The 14,505-nt window shown below is 39.2% G+C and overlaps 1 protein-coding gene across 1 annotated transcript; it reads right to left on the bottom strand.

Annotated features, from left to right (window-relative positions):
- Window positions 1-448: 448 nt before the first annotated feature.
- LOC309631322 (importin-7-like) lies at window positions 449-4,851 on the bottom strand. Its single transcript, XM_082397631.1, is given in 4 exon segments — window positions 449-1,902; window positions 1,906-2,555; window positions 2,558-4,193; window positions 4,266-4,851. Coding segments are annotated over 4 exon segments (3,111 nt in total). The 5' UTR covers window positions 4,749-4,851; the 3' UTR covers window positions 449-1,560.
- Between the last annotated feature and the right edge of the window lie 9,654 nt (window positions 4,852-14,505).

Raw genomic sequence — 14,505 nt, 5'->3', positions numbered from 1 at the left:
TGATCTCCCTGTGCTATGTGGCTGCTTCCCACTAGCTATCTATTTTACATTTGGTAGTGTATATATGTCCATGCCACTCTCTCACTTCATCTCAGCTTACACTTCCCACTCCCCATGTCCTCAAGTCCATTCTCTATGTCTGCACCTTTATTCCTGTCCTGCCCCTAGGTTCTTCAGAACCTTTTTTTTTTTTTTCTAGATTCCATACATATGTGTTAGCGTATTGTATTTGTTTTTCTCTTTCTGACTTAACTTCACTCTGTATGACAGACTCTAGGTCTATCCACCTCACTACAAATAACTCAATTTCGTTTCTTTTTATGGCTGAGTAATATTCCATTGTCTATATGTACCACATCTTCTTTATCCATTCACCTGTCGATGGACACTTAGGTTGCTTCCATGTCCTGGCTATTGTAAATAGAGCTGCAATGAACATCATGGTACATGACTCTTTTTGAATTATGGTTTTCTCAGAGTATATGCCCAGTAGTGGGATTGCTGGATTGTATGGTAGTTCTTTTTTTTTTTTTTCAGAATTAAGTTCTTTTAATAGATTGCATATATAGATGTTTAGCCATACTCTTTTATCAACTCTTTAAGAGTAGAATTTTATATCCAATTTACATGCTTCAAATACCATCTTTCCTATTTGTTACAGTAAGGTCTTCTATCCAAATATCCACTTGTACACTGAGAGCTTTAAGAAAAAACAGGACACAGAGGGAGTTGCCATTTTTAGCAGCAATGAAATATCAACCCCTTTTAACATACCGAATTCAAGTCACTATCAGAGGTGAGTGCACCACAAAGTCACCAGGTACAAAATTGCTAGTTCATTTTTAAATTAATAACTTGAAATTACCCCTGCCCCCCACCCCATTACATCCCATCTTTTTATAAACAGCAAACATTTTGCTATTTTATACATAGGCTAACAGGCTTGTTTCAATATGAAAGTGCTAATTCATTTACAGATTTCTTTTAATCAGTTATGTAGTACTACAATAAATGTCCAATAATCTACATAGGAACAATCTTTGATGATGAAAATGACGAAGATTGAATAAGGCTATCGATTACCTTATCTTATTTACATATAAAGAATAGATACCCAATGGTGAGGAAGAGACAGAAATCGGACAAATACTCATAGGTGTAAAAATTACATCTACCTCTGAGCTTATACTGTAAATGAGACATTTTAAATAGTCCTGTAGCCCATGCCTATTTTTTCCTTGGAAAAAGAAAAGCTGCCTTCATGACATCCCCTCTTGTTGCAGATTTCCACAGTGTCACTTGAACTTTCAGTCAGAATCTTACTTTCTTCAAAAAATAAAGAAAATACTCCCTGCCCCCCAAGTTACCTCCCTCCCCCGCCAAAATCCTTCTGGATTCATTTTCAGTGCCAAGTTGCATGATCAGGTCCCACCTCCTGGGTTTTTTTTGGTCCATCTATTGATCAGTTAGTTTAGAGTGGATAACATGAACCAGTTCTGAAACCGCTACTAGGAGGAACACAAGCTCTTCACTACAATCACACTGCAGGAAAGTGGTAACTCAATTCATCCCTGGTGCCGGGCCTCCAAAATTGAAAGAACTTGGCACAACTGGAGCACTGAATTTGTATCCTCCATGCTTCTCAATCATTTTGGATTCATGGGCTGCTCTTCTTTGATCAGCTAGAGTTGCTATATCCTGTAACTGTTTTCTTTGTTCTTCATTAAGACCATGAGTCAGAGCCTGATACCACATGGGATTACGATTTTGTATAGTTTGAAATATAGCTTTAAATATCTGATACCCATCAACAGGGTTATCTTCATCATCAGTGATCGTGGAATAGCCTTCCAGGGCAGTTTCTTGAGCATCATCTTCTTCCCAGTCTTCATCATCTCCATCTTAGCCCGCTTGCTTAGCCAGGATCTCCAAATATTCTTGTCCATCTTCATCAATATCATCTTCGTCACTCCCCAGTTCCTCCGATTCATCATCGTCTTCAGCTTCATCATCATCATCATCACTGTCATTCTCGTGTTCTGCATGGCAGGCATATGCTCTTTTTACTCCATTAAATAAAAGAATAAAAGCCGGCAAAATCTGTCCAGAAACCTGATTTAAAACTTGTGGTATTTGTTCCATATCAATAAGAGTACATAGGCCCAGAACACACATCTTTCTGTCGTGAAGCCCCAAGAAACAATCAACATCATTAAGCCACTGTGTAATAAAATGATTTGTAACTGGTTCAATATTATTAGGGAAGCGAAGATTTTCTAAGGTGTTGAGAAGTGGGTGTGGATTATAATACAAAGCTGCAATGGCAACTTGCAGGCAGATTGTTCGAAGTTCACTTGTCTTCACCTCTCTTGTCAGTCTCTCTAAAGTTGCTTCCACAAATAAGGGAATACACTGGTCAATGCCACGCCCCTTGCACTGCAGAATGATGACCTCTAACAATTTTGCTGCATGACATTCTGCATCTTCTCCTGCAACTCCTGTAAGAATCTTTTTGCACATACTGTATATCATTTCAAGGTACTCGGTATCAGAAGTGTGTCTGTATCAACTGTTACATAATTATGAAGCAGAGGCATCGTATCTGTAAAGTAATTAAAGCCATCTTGCTGAAAAACCTCAAATACCAGAGGTAGTAGCTGCCACATCTGTGGAGACACTTGTTGACGTGTCAAACTATGTGCTAAAGAGAAGATCTCCTCGTAGAATTCTAAGACATGCTGTTGTAAAACAGTTCCAATGACCTGTAAGCAGATTCCTTCAAGCTGCTGGGTTATTTCCTTATGATCTTCAACTACACTAAGAAGTGTGTCGATGGTATTCAGGATTCCCATAGCAGTAGCTGCTTTGGCATCACCTCCTTCTTCAACTGGCCCAGTCTGGATTACTTGATTAAATGTCATTGCCAAATGTTGTGTCATTTCTACTGCAATAGGAGTAACTTCTTCACTATACTCGCAGATCATTTTCTGAATTACATTGGTAAGATCATCATTTTCTGTTTCTCTTATAATACGAAGAAGAGCCTGCATGACAGGTCTGATGAATGGTGTGATGTATTCCTTAGCTTTCTCTTGATTGCTGATCAGCACTTGAAGTGCAGTGGCAGCTTCCACTTTAACAGGCATTTCCCTATCATCAATCAGACATCTTCGTGTCAGCTCTAGGGCTGTTTGCAGGTTCTGGTCACTTTTGAACTTCACTTCACAAAAATAGTGAAGGACCCAGCAAGCCCTTGCTCTCATGTAGCCTAGTTCACTGCTGAAGAGAGGGAATACATGATTCTGCAACATACATTCCATCTGATCTTTGTAGATCTTTTTCTTCAGAAGTATTTCAGCTAAAGAGCCAATCATATGCAGGGCTCCATCTTTTTTTCGAGGATCAGCATTTGGTTCTGTAAGAATCTGGTAGCAAAATCCCATAGTCTTTTTTAGTACCTCTTTCCTCTTACTACAAGCTGTAAACAAAAGTGTCTGGGCAGCAGTGGTAGGAGAGATGAAATCCTCAAACACATCAAACTTCATGCGTATATATTCATAGGGGTCTTCTTGCCAAAGTTCCTCATCAGCATCTGTATAGCACATCAATAGAAAAATAACATCTTGGATAATGCCTTGTATATGAGGCTTCAGATTCTTCCAGGTGAGAGCATGAGAAACTCCTTGATTAATATAATTTAATGTCTGTTGTAAAACTCGAGGAGCCATATATTGCTTCTCCTTGTACTGATATAACACATTCAATAAAACTTGTTGGACATCAACAGCAAATGCCTTCAGAAATACTTCAGCAAATTCATTACACTCCTTGGAAACATTGCCAGGGCTTCCATATCTTTCAAAAAGCCTTGCTAAGATACGTAAAGCCCAATTCTTACATTTCCACCATGGTAACTCAGGTCTATCATCTTCTTCAACTTGAAGTGTTTCATTAGGTACATCCCTGTTCACAACAGTCGTTAAAATTTCTATCCATTCTGTCAGGTTCTGTTGGTTTATCAGCTCCAGTGGTAGTGTATACTGAACAAGAGCATAGAAGATCTTGAAAATTTGTTTCTGGATGAGGACAGATTGATCAGACTGATCAGAAAGAAGCTGGATAAAACGGTCCTTTAGAACTGGCAGGAAATGTTGCACTGCTGCTACCAGTGGACTCCGTTCCTCTGGTTTCTTCTACCAGAACTACAACTGGCACTCTGACAGAGGTTGGAGCAACAGCTGGAACATTCCTTAGCAGGAAGATAGGTAGTCATAATTTTTCACAAGCTGATAGAGGCAAAGAAGAATTCCTAGCCAACATGCACTGTTATCAGACTGAAGGTAAAAGCCAATTTTGTCCACAATGGCAGTCCAGCGACTTGGATAATCATGTTTGATGATATGATGAATGCATGTAGTAAGCTGTACCCTGATGAGCTCAGGAGAGTGGATAATGGCTTCTACAATATTTTCTCGAATACAATGTTGATCTTCTTCTGGAATAGTATAAGGGAATATATCCCCTGGTGCCGTTTCCCGATCAGGCCAATACTGTGTTATCATATTTTTCAAATAGATAACACCTGCCTGTCTCACAGGTAAATCCAGTTGTTCCCACATAGTAATCTGAAGCAGTGTTGAAACAAAATTCAGAGACTTGCGTGCTTCATTGACCTGGCGCTCTGCGGCCTCATGCAGGGCTGGGTCCATGGTGCCCCGCAGGGCCTCGATAATGGTGTTGGGGTCCATTGCAGGGCGGATGCAGTCAAACCCAGGGCTCAGGTGCTACTGGGCCAGGAATAGCGCCGCTCACTTCGCACATGGACCCGCCGCGCTCCGCAGGGGCAGCCGTCGCAAAAGGAAAGAGAAGCGCCAAGGCCCGGGATAGAACCTCGTCTCCTCGGCGTGGAGGCGGGAGATGCTCCGGCCACTTCCTGTCGGCGCAACCGTGGAGCCCTTTGGGAGATGTAGTCCCCTTGGGCAGTCCGCAGCCCATGTGGCCCTGAGCTGTCGCTCCTACAGACAAGACCTGCTGGAATCCTATTAAGTGTCACCCAGAAATGTTCATCAGGAGAGTAGGTGTCCTTCGACCACCCAAGTAAATCAATGGCCCTCTGGTCTTGGAGAACAAAATTAGCAAATTCTCTTGTAAGGGCTACATAGGTGGAGCCAAAGTAAATGGTGAGATTATGGGGAGGAGACATTTTTCTTATCCAAGTCCACAGCATGAAGGAAAACAATTGGTATTTCTGCTCCAAGTGCATATATCTGGTCCTTCTGATCATATGAGGAGGAGACAGCACCCCTGGGGTGACGTTTTTCCCTTTAAATCCTTTTATATGCTGAATGATCTCCTTGTTGGTTTTCAGGGGGAAATCTTTTTTTTTTTTTAATTTTTTTTTTTATACAGCAGGTTCTTATTAGTCATCAATTTTATACACATCAGTGTATACATGTCAATCCCAATCGCCCAATTCATCACAACAACCCCCCCCAACCCCCCCGTGGCTTTCCCCTCTTGGTGTACATATGTTTGTTCTCTACATCTGTGTCTCAATTTCTGCCCTGCAAACTGGTTCATCTGTACCATTTTTCTAGGTTCCACATATATGTGTTAATATACGATATTTGTTTTTCTCTTTCTGACTTACTTCACTCTGTATGACAGTCTCTAGATCCATCCACGTCTCAACAAATGACCCACTTTCGTTCCTTTTTATGGCTGAGTAATATTCCATTGCATATATGTACCACAACTTCTTTATCCATTCATCTGTCGATGGGCATTTAGGTTGCTTCCATGACCTGGCAGTTGTAAATAGTGCTGCCATGAACATTGGGGTGCATGTGTCTTTTTGAATTGTGGTTTTCTCTGGGTATATGCCCAGTAGTGGGATTGCTGGATCATATGGTAATTCTATTTTTAGTTTTTTAAGGAAAGCTACCCATTCTTCTGCCTCAGTTATTCTGCTATTGATTCCTTCTAGTGTAGTTTTCATTTCAGTTATTGTGTTGTTTATCTCTGTTTGTTTTTAATTCCTCTAGGTCTTTGTTAAACATTTTTTGCATCTTCTCGATCTTTGCCTCCATTCTTTTTCCGAGGTCGTGGATCATCTTCACTATCATTATTCTGAATTCTTTTTCTGTAAGGTTGCCTATCTCCACTTCATTTAGTTGTTTTTTGGGGTTTTATCTTGTTCCTTCATCTGGTACATAGCCCTCTGCGTTTTCATCTTGTCTATCTTTCTGTGAATGTGGTTTTTGTTCCACAGGCTGCAGGATTGTAGTTCTTCTTGCTTCTGCTGTCTGCCCTCTGGTGGATGAGGCTATCTAAGAGGCTTGTGCAGGTTTCCTGATGGGAGGGACTGGTGGTGGGTAGAGCTGGGTGTTGCTCTGGTGGGCAGAGCTCAGTAAAACTTTAATCTGCTTGACTGCTGATGGGTGGGACTGGGTTCCCTCCCTGTTGGTTGGTTGGCCTGAGGCAACCCAGCACTGGAGCCTACCTGGGCTCTTTGCTGGGGCTAATGGCAGACTCTGGGAGGGCTTACACCAAGGAGCACTTCCCAGAGCTTCCGCTGCCAGTGTTCTTGTCCCCACAGTGAGCCTCAGCCACCCCCCGCCTCTGCAGGAGACCCTCCAACACTAGCAAGTAGGTCTGGTTCAGTCTCCCCTGGGTTCACTACTCCTTCCCCTGCATCCTGATTGCCCACACTACTTTGTGTGTGCCCTTCAAGAGTGGGGTCTCTGTTTCCCCCAGTCCTGTCGAAGTCCTGCAATCAAATCCTACTAGCCTTCAAAGTCTGATTCTCTAGGAATTCCTCCTCCCGTTGCCGGACCCCCAGGTTGGGAAGCCTGACGTGTGGCTCAGAACCTTCACTCCAGTGGGTGAACTTCTGTGGTATAAGTGTTCTCCAGTCTGTGAGTCACCCACCCAGCAGTTATGGGATTTGATTTTGCTGTGATTGCGCCCCTCCTACCATCTCATTGTGGCTTCTCCTTTGTCTTTGGATGTGGGGTATCTTTTTTGGTGAGTTCCAGTGTCTTCCTGTCGATGATTGTCCAGCAGCCAGTTGTGATTCTTGTGTTCTCACAAGAGGGAGTGAGAACAAGTTCTTCTACTCTGCCATCTTGGTTCCCCTGTCGGTAGTTCTATTTTTAGTTTTTTAAGGAACCTCCATACTGTTCTCCATAGTGGCTGTATCAATTTACATTCCCACCAACATTGCAACAAGGTTCCCTTTTATCCACACCCTCTCCAGCATTTATTGTTTGTAGATTTTTTGATGATGGCCATTCTGACAGGTGTGAGGTGATACTTCATTGTAGTTTTGATTTGCATTTCTCTAATGATTAGTGATGTTGAGCATCCTTTCATGTGTTTGTTGGCAATCTGTATATCTTCTTTGGAGAAATGAAGAGCAGACATCTTTAATTTGGATAAAGTACAACTCACTGATCTATTTTCTATATCATGGTTTTGGAGTTATATCTAAAAGATATTTGCCTAAACCAGGGTTACAGCAATTTTATATTTTCTTCCAGAATGCTTATAATTCTATGTTCTACATTTAGGTGTAGGGTTCATTTTGAATGAATTTTTATGTGGTATAAATTATGGATCAAAGCTCATTTTACTACATATGGTATCCAGTTCCTGCATATGGATATTCAATTGTTTCAGAACCACTTTTTGAAAGACTATCTTTTCTCAACTGAATTGCCTTTCACCCTTGTCAAAAAACTAATTGTCTGTATGTGTGTAGGTCTATTTCTGGAATCTGTTCTTTTCCATTGATCTATTTGTGTATTTCTGTGCCAATACCACACTGCTTTCATTAATGTAGCTTATATCCATCTTGAAAACAAGTAGTGCCACTCTTCTTTTTTTAAAGTTATTTTGGGTATTCTAGTTCTCTGTATTTCCATATGAATTTAGAATGAGCTCAGTGAAGCTCTATTTATTTTTAAATTCTTTTTCTCATTGTTTCATTTTGATAATTTCTATTGCCATGTCTTTGAGTCCTCTATTTTCTTCTGCAATGGCTAATCTGCTGTTCATACAATTCAGTGTACTTTTCATCTCAGACATTGTAGTTTTCATCTCTAAAATTTTTATTTTATCTTTTCTGTATCTTCCATGTTTCTCCTTGAGTTTTTAAAAATATGGAAAACAATTATATAATAACTGTTGTAATATTATTGACTCCTAATTCTAACATCTGTGTCATTCCTGGGTCAGTTTCAGTTGATTTATTTTGATCCATTTTTTTCCTTAAAATGGGTCACATTTTCCTGCTACTTTGCATTCCTGGTAATTTTTTATTTGATGCCAGGCATTGTGAAGTTTACCTTATTTCTGCTGGATATTTTTTTTTCCCTGTAAATATTTTTGGGCTTTGTTCTGGGATGCAGTTAAGTTACTTGGAAACAACTTGATCCTTTCAGGTCTTCTTTGAAGATTCATTTGGTGGAATCAGAGCAGTGTTTAGTCCAGGGCGATTACCATTATTGATGCTAGATAATTCTGAATATTCACTCAATGCCCCATAACTCATGAGATTTTCCAGTCTTCCTAGGATGAATGGGATTACTTCAGCCCATGTAAGCTCCAAGTTCTTTTCCCACTCATCCTTTCAGATGGTTCTTTCTCAGTCCCTCAGGTAGTTTACTCAAATCATTATGATGACCAGTCCTCTACTAAATACTTGAGTGAGGTTCTCTGCAGAATTCCAGACTTTTTTTTTTTCAATGCAGCTCTCTCTTCTCCAGTTTTTTTGTCCTGTGAACTCAAGCCTTCTTGATCCCCCTACACTCTCAGCTCCATCTCCTCAACTTGGGGCTTTTACCAGGTGTCTGTTCCCTGTGCCACCCTGTGGGAACTCTCTCAGGGATTTAAATAAGATCATCTTAAGGCTCACCTCATTTGTTCCCTGTACCTCAGGGGGTCACTCTCCTTTGTTGCCATATATCAAATGTCTTGAAAACAATTCTTTTATACATTTTGTTAGTTTATTTTGGTGATTCCAACTTTATTTTGGTTGGAAGTAGAAGTCTTCTCTAGCTAGCTTCTTGACATCTCTCTCCACTTGAATGACTCACAGTTGTCTTAGACTTAACATATCTAGAGCAGAACTCTAACTTGCCCTCTGAAAACTCTCCCCCCACACCCCCGCCACTTTTTAAACCATCTCAATATCTGATACCACCACCACATAGTTGCTCAAACTTGGAACTTGGAAATCATACTTGATTTCTTCTTCTCCTTCATAACCATACCCGATCCTTCAGTGAGTCATAGATTATACCTCCAAAGCATGCCTTCAATCCAGTTATTTTTCGCCATCTCTTCCACCATCCTAGTTGAGGGCACAGTATCTTTCACTGGGATTATCATAATAGTCTTCTAATTGATCTCTCCATTTCCTTCTTTACTTCCTCCTCCAGCCCACCATAACCATTCATCACATAGCAGTGTTTCTGAGCTTTTAAAACTATAAACCAAGTCAAATTAAGCTTCTTAAAAATCCTTTAAAATACTTACTCATTGCACATAAAAGTCCAAACTCCTTACAATGTCCTATAAGATACAAAAAATTTGACCAACATTATCTTGAACTATTCCCACCCTCCTTAACTATGCTCCAGTTACACTGGCACTTATCCTTTCTAGAAAATTCCAAACTCTTTCCTACCTTAGAGCCTTGCCACCACATAGAATGTTCTTCTTCTAGTTTTGTGGTATGACTGATGCTCTCTCATCCTTCAAGTCTTGACCTAAGTAGTACCTCTGCAGACAAGCTTTCACTAACTTTCCCATTTAAGTACTCTGTTGTTTGCTATCATAGTACCCTGCCTCTTATCTTCATGAAACTTGATCATCTTACAGTTATATTCTGTAATTATATAGCTATTTATTTACATACTTTATATCTGTTTCTCTTTACTAGATTGTAAACTTTGGAGGCTCTGAAACATATCTTTTTGTTCACTGCTATATACTCAGCACTTAATACTGCCTATCACAAAGCAGGTATTCAATGCTTTGTTGATTGGATGAAGAAAATGATTGAGTGGAAATCATATTTGATATGCTTTCCTGATGCTAGAAAAACTATAATTGCTACTTTTTTATTGCTTGCTGAATTCCACAATTAGAGGGTAATCTCTTGGTCTAAGACCTATTACTTTCAAGAAAAATTAGGCTTTTTAGACTTTAATATATGAGGTCATTTCCTGAGGATAAAAAATCAGTGGGTAGAGTGAATATTTAAATACTGGCCACATGCAAAGGATGTTGAGGGGAGAAAAAATGAGAGAGTGGAAGGAAGAAGCAAAAAGTGTTCTGGGTCATACAATACAAACACTACCTATGTCGTATTTACCTATGCTAGGTGAATCCTAATCTTTATATTATTTCTGTATCTATATGTGTATCGACTGTATGGTCCATTGGCTATAGTGTACTTAACAGCTTTTAATTGTGCAGTCCTACTGCCAGACAACTTGGAGTTCTTGAAATGTTTTTTAAATATCCACAAGGAATATTCAGGAATATACAGGGACTATTAAGGACCAGGGATATTTCTGAGGGATCAAATTGTATCCTGTATGTTCAAAAGCACAGTTCTCATTTCCCCAAGAGGCTCTCACATTAAGAATACTGTCCTCATGTATAAAAATTGTCAAGATTCTGTGATTTGCCAAATCTTAATTAGCTAATATTAGCTGTTGGATGACTGATCCACTTCCTGTGATATTTAAAATTTCTAAAAGCACAGTTAATAAACTGACATGAGCCTTTGTGCTGAGTTTTTGTTTGTTTGCTGCTGTGTGGGTACCTGTCTGTTGGAATGTAAATTCAGAGATTAACCCTCTAAAACTATTAAAAATATGATATTCTTTTAATATCTGAAATTCTATGTAGACACTGGTTTGTCAAAGTTTATAATCTAAGTTCTTGGCCCTTTCCTCCTTTCAGTAAATATCGGATTACACTGACTAGATCAGAGGTAACTAGTGTTTAATCTTTATTCACACTGGGATACCTTGTTGTCCAAGGGAGTTTTTGACCAGCTGTAGCAGGGCAGGCTGATCTCACTGCCAAAATGAGATTGGTATCTATACAACAGAAGGGTATGATTTCCACTTTCTCTCTCCTCTTCCCTACCACCTTGTACATCAAATTCTGGCTGCTGGTTGACCTACTTTAGTTTATTGCTTTCCCATTAGGTTTCATTCATTCATAAATATTTATGAAGTGAATACCATGCTCCAGGCACTAATTTAGTGCTAGAAATTTAGTAGTAAACTAAAAGATGAAAATATGTGCTTGTGGAGTTTATATTCTAGCAGGAAGTTAAACATTAAATAAAACAAATTAGTAAATTATATAGTTCGTTAGACAATGTTATGCACTTTGAAGAAAAATACAGCAGGAAAGAAAAATTAGAGCTCCAGGAGTGGTTTGGGATAGGAAGAGCTGAGATTGTAAATGGGGTAACCAGAGAAGGCCTTGCTGAAAAGATGACCTGAGCTAAGACGTGAAAGAGGTAAGCGTGGGATCTATGTAGGTTTTTGGGGCAAGAGCTTTCTAGTTAGAGAGAACAGCAAGTGCTCTGTTGTGGGAGTATGCCAGGAGTATTCTAGATGCAACTAGGAGGTCAGAGAGGGTAGAGTGGAGTGAGCAAGAGGAAAGTACCATAAGGTTGAGAAAAAAAAAAAAAGGTACAGAACAACAGATTGCATAGGACTTTATACAGCACTGTAAATACTTTGGCTTTTACTCTTTGAAATGAGTCCCTTGGAAAACTTTCACCAGCTTAGTGATATGATCTGACAAATTTTAAAGGATCATTTTGGCTTCTGTGTTAAAAATAGACTGTAGAGGCAAAGGTTAAAGCAGTGAGGCCAATTAAGAGGCTATTTTAGTAATCCTAGCTGGATGCAGGTTGCTTGAGCCAGGAAAGTGACAGTGAAGGTAGTGAGAAGTAGTGAAATTCTGGATGCATTTTGAAGATGGAGTTGACAAGATTTGGACCAGATTGGATATCGGTATGAGAGAAAGAGCAAAGTGAAGAATGACTCTGAGATCTTTTGTTCTGATCAACTAGAAAAGTGGATTTGTCGTTAACAAAAATAGGAAGACGGAAGAGCTGCTTTTGTAGGGGAAGTTCAGGATTCTGGACATTTAACGTGGAGATATCTCTACTTGGGTGTTTACTAGGTATCAAGTTGGTAGTTTTTCATCTGAATTTGAGATCAAGGGAGGGACCAGCTGAATAGATGTTATTGAGAGCTGTGAGACTGAATGAGGTCACTAAAAGACACAATTATGGGTAGAGAAGAGGAAGTGTCTAAGGTCTGAGCTCTGGGGTATCCCAGTAGTAAGATGTCACAGGGAACGTACCCAGTGAGTTAGGAAGAAAATTAATGTGGGCATGAAAGCAAAGTGAGGAAAGGAGGAAGGAGTGATCACCTTCGTAAAATTCTGCTAACAGAATAAATGAGATAAAACTGAACATTCACCAGTGCATGCATCAATTTGGAGGTCCTTGGTGGTCTTGGAAATAGCAGTTTTGGTGTAATAGTTGGGACCTCAGCCAGAGTGGAGTCAGTTGAAGAGAAAATTGCAAGAATATGAATACGGGCCCTTTCATTTCAAACATTAGTATCATTCAGAAGGTTCTTATTCCAGACAATGAACCATAAAAGTCCATGCAGATAGCTCTTCTCTACAGTATTTTGCTCTACCCATGACTTTAAACACTCTTTGGGCTCTCCTTCTATCTGATCATTAGGTATGACCTCCAGTGCCGATTAGCAATTTTGTTCTTGGAAAAATTCCTACTTTCCCCAAACTGCAGAGTTTACTTTCAGTTTTCAGTAGCCATCCTTTCTTGCTCAAGCAGAAGAAATGCCTGCTGACGCTTTATAGAAAAACATATGCCAAATAAAGGAATTAGAATATCCATATATTTCTACATTAACATTATTCATCTAGCCTTCTTTTGTGGATAGAACTTCTCTTCAGAACGGAAAATGTCCTTAGCAAACGACAGCAATGAATACCAAATATTTACCACTAAAGAGAGAAAATTTGGTGCGTGTGTGTGTTCACAAGTTTATGTGCAAGGGAGAAAGTTACACATTTTTCACGTGTGTATGAAAAAGTTTGCGAGAGGAAAAAAAAGGCTGGTAGAAAACTGAATGTCAAATTTTTGTGTGTGTGTGTATTTACACACATATATACACATATTTGTGTGTGTGTGTCTAAGTTTGTTTATTTTAAAATACTATCAAACTTAGAGAAAAATTACAAACCCAATACAAATAACTTTTCTTTCCTGGGAGTCAGGTGACACCATGTTGCCACAGCACCTGCAAATATTTTTAGTGTGTAATTCCTATAAACAAGGACGTTCTCCTACATTACCGCAGTACAAACATCAAAGTCAGGAAATTAACACTGATACATTGCTACTGTTTAGTCCACAGAGCCTATCCAAGTTTCACCAATTGTCTCAAAAAAGTCCTTTAAAATAAAAGGATCCAATCTAGGATCATGTGATGCATTTAGATGCCATGACCCTTGAAACTTTCCATCTGGAACAGTTCCTTAGCGTTTCCTTGATTTTTGTGACCTAGACACTGGTCAGCTATTTTGTAGACTGTTCCTCAATTTGAGTACGTTTGATATTTCCTCAATAATAGATTGAGATTATGCAATTTTTGGCATCATATCATAGAAGAGAAGCTACGTTTTTTGTACCGTATTATATTGTATGTCCTACTACTTCACTTTATCTCATTACTGGTGATGTAACTCTGATCACTTGGTTAACGTTGTGTTTGTCAGGTTTCTCCCATGTAAAGTTACTCATTTTCCCTTTGTAATTTAATCACGATCTGTGTAGTGATAACTTGAAATTGTGTAAATATCTCATTCCTTACCAAATTTTTTCTCTCCCTAGTTTTAGAATCAATCGACGTTTCTTGACTGGATTACTACAATGATGGTTGACAAATGTGATTTTCTAATTCCATTATTCATGCTGCATTTATTAGTTGTACTCCACTGTAAGAAAAACTTTCTCTTCTCCCCATTTATTTATTCATTTATTTATATTTATCAGTATGGATTCCTGGATTCCCATTTTATTAAATGAGTTATAATTTGCTAATATCATTACTTATTTTAATACTCCTTTTAGCCCAGATTTGGCCAAGGGGAACTTGTTCGTGCTGGTTTCTGTGTATTTTTAGCATGTCCCTTATATTCACTTAGCACTTTCTTACTTTCTGGCACAAGAAGGTTTATCTTGTATTTTCTCTGCCCCAGTCTTGGAATTAATTTTTTCTCCAAGCATCTCTGCTTCCTTTTATGGAGGATGGTATTTACAAACCAAGATCTGAGTTAGATGTGTTTATTGCTACTGGAGTGTCAGTACTCCCAGTTTCTCCCAGTGGACAGTGCTAGGGAATATACACACACATATGTTTACACCTG

This window comes from Balaenoptera borealis (genome assembly GCF_965194805.1).
Source record: "Balaenoptera borealis genome assembly, chromosome: 6".
Classification (NCBI taxonomy): Eukaryota; Metazoa; Chordata; class Mammalia; order Artiodactyla; family Balaenopteridae; genus Balaenoptera; species Balaenoptera borealis.
Note: the sequence above shows the minus strand (reverse complement) of the source record. Positions and strands in the feature narration are given on the sequence as shown.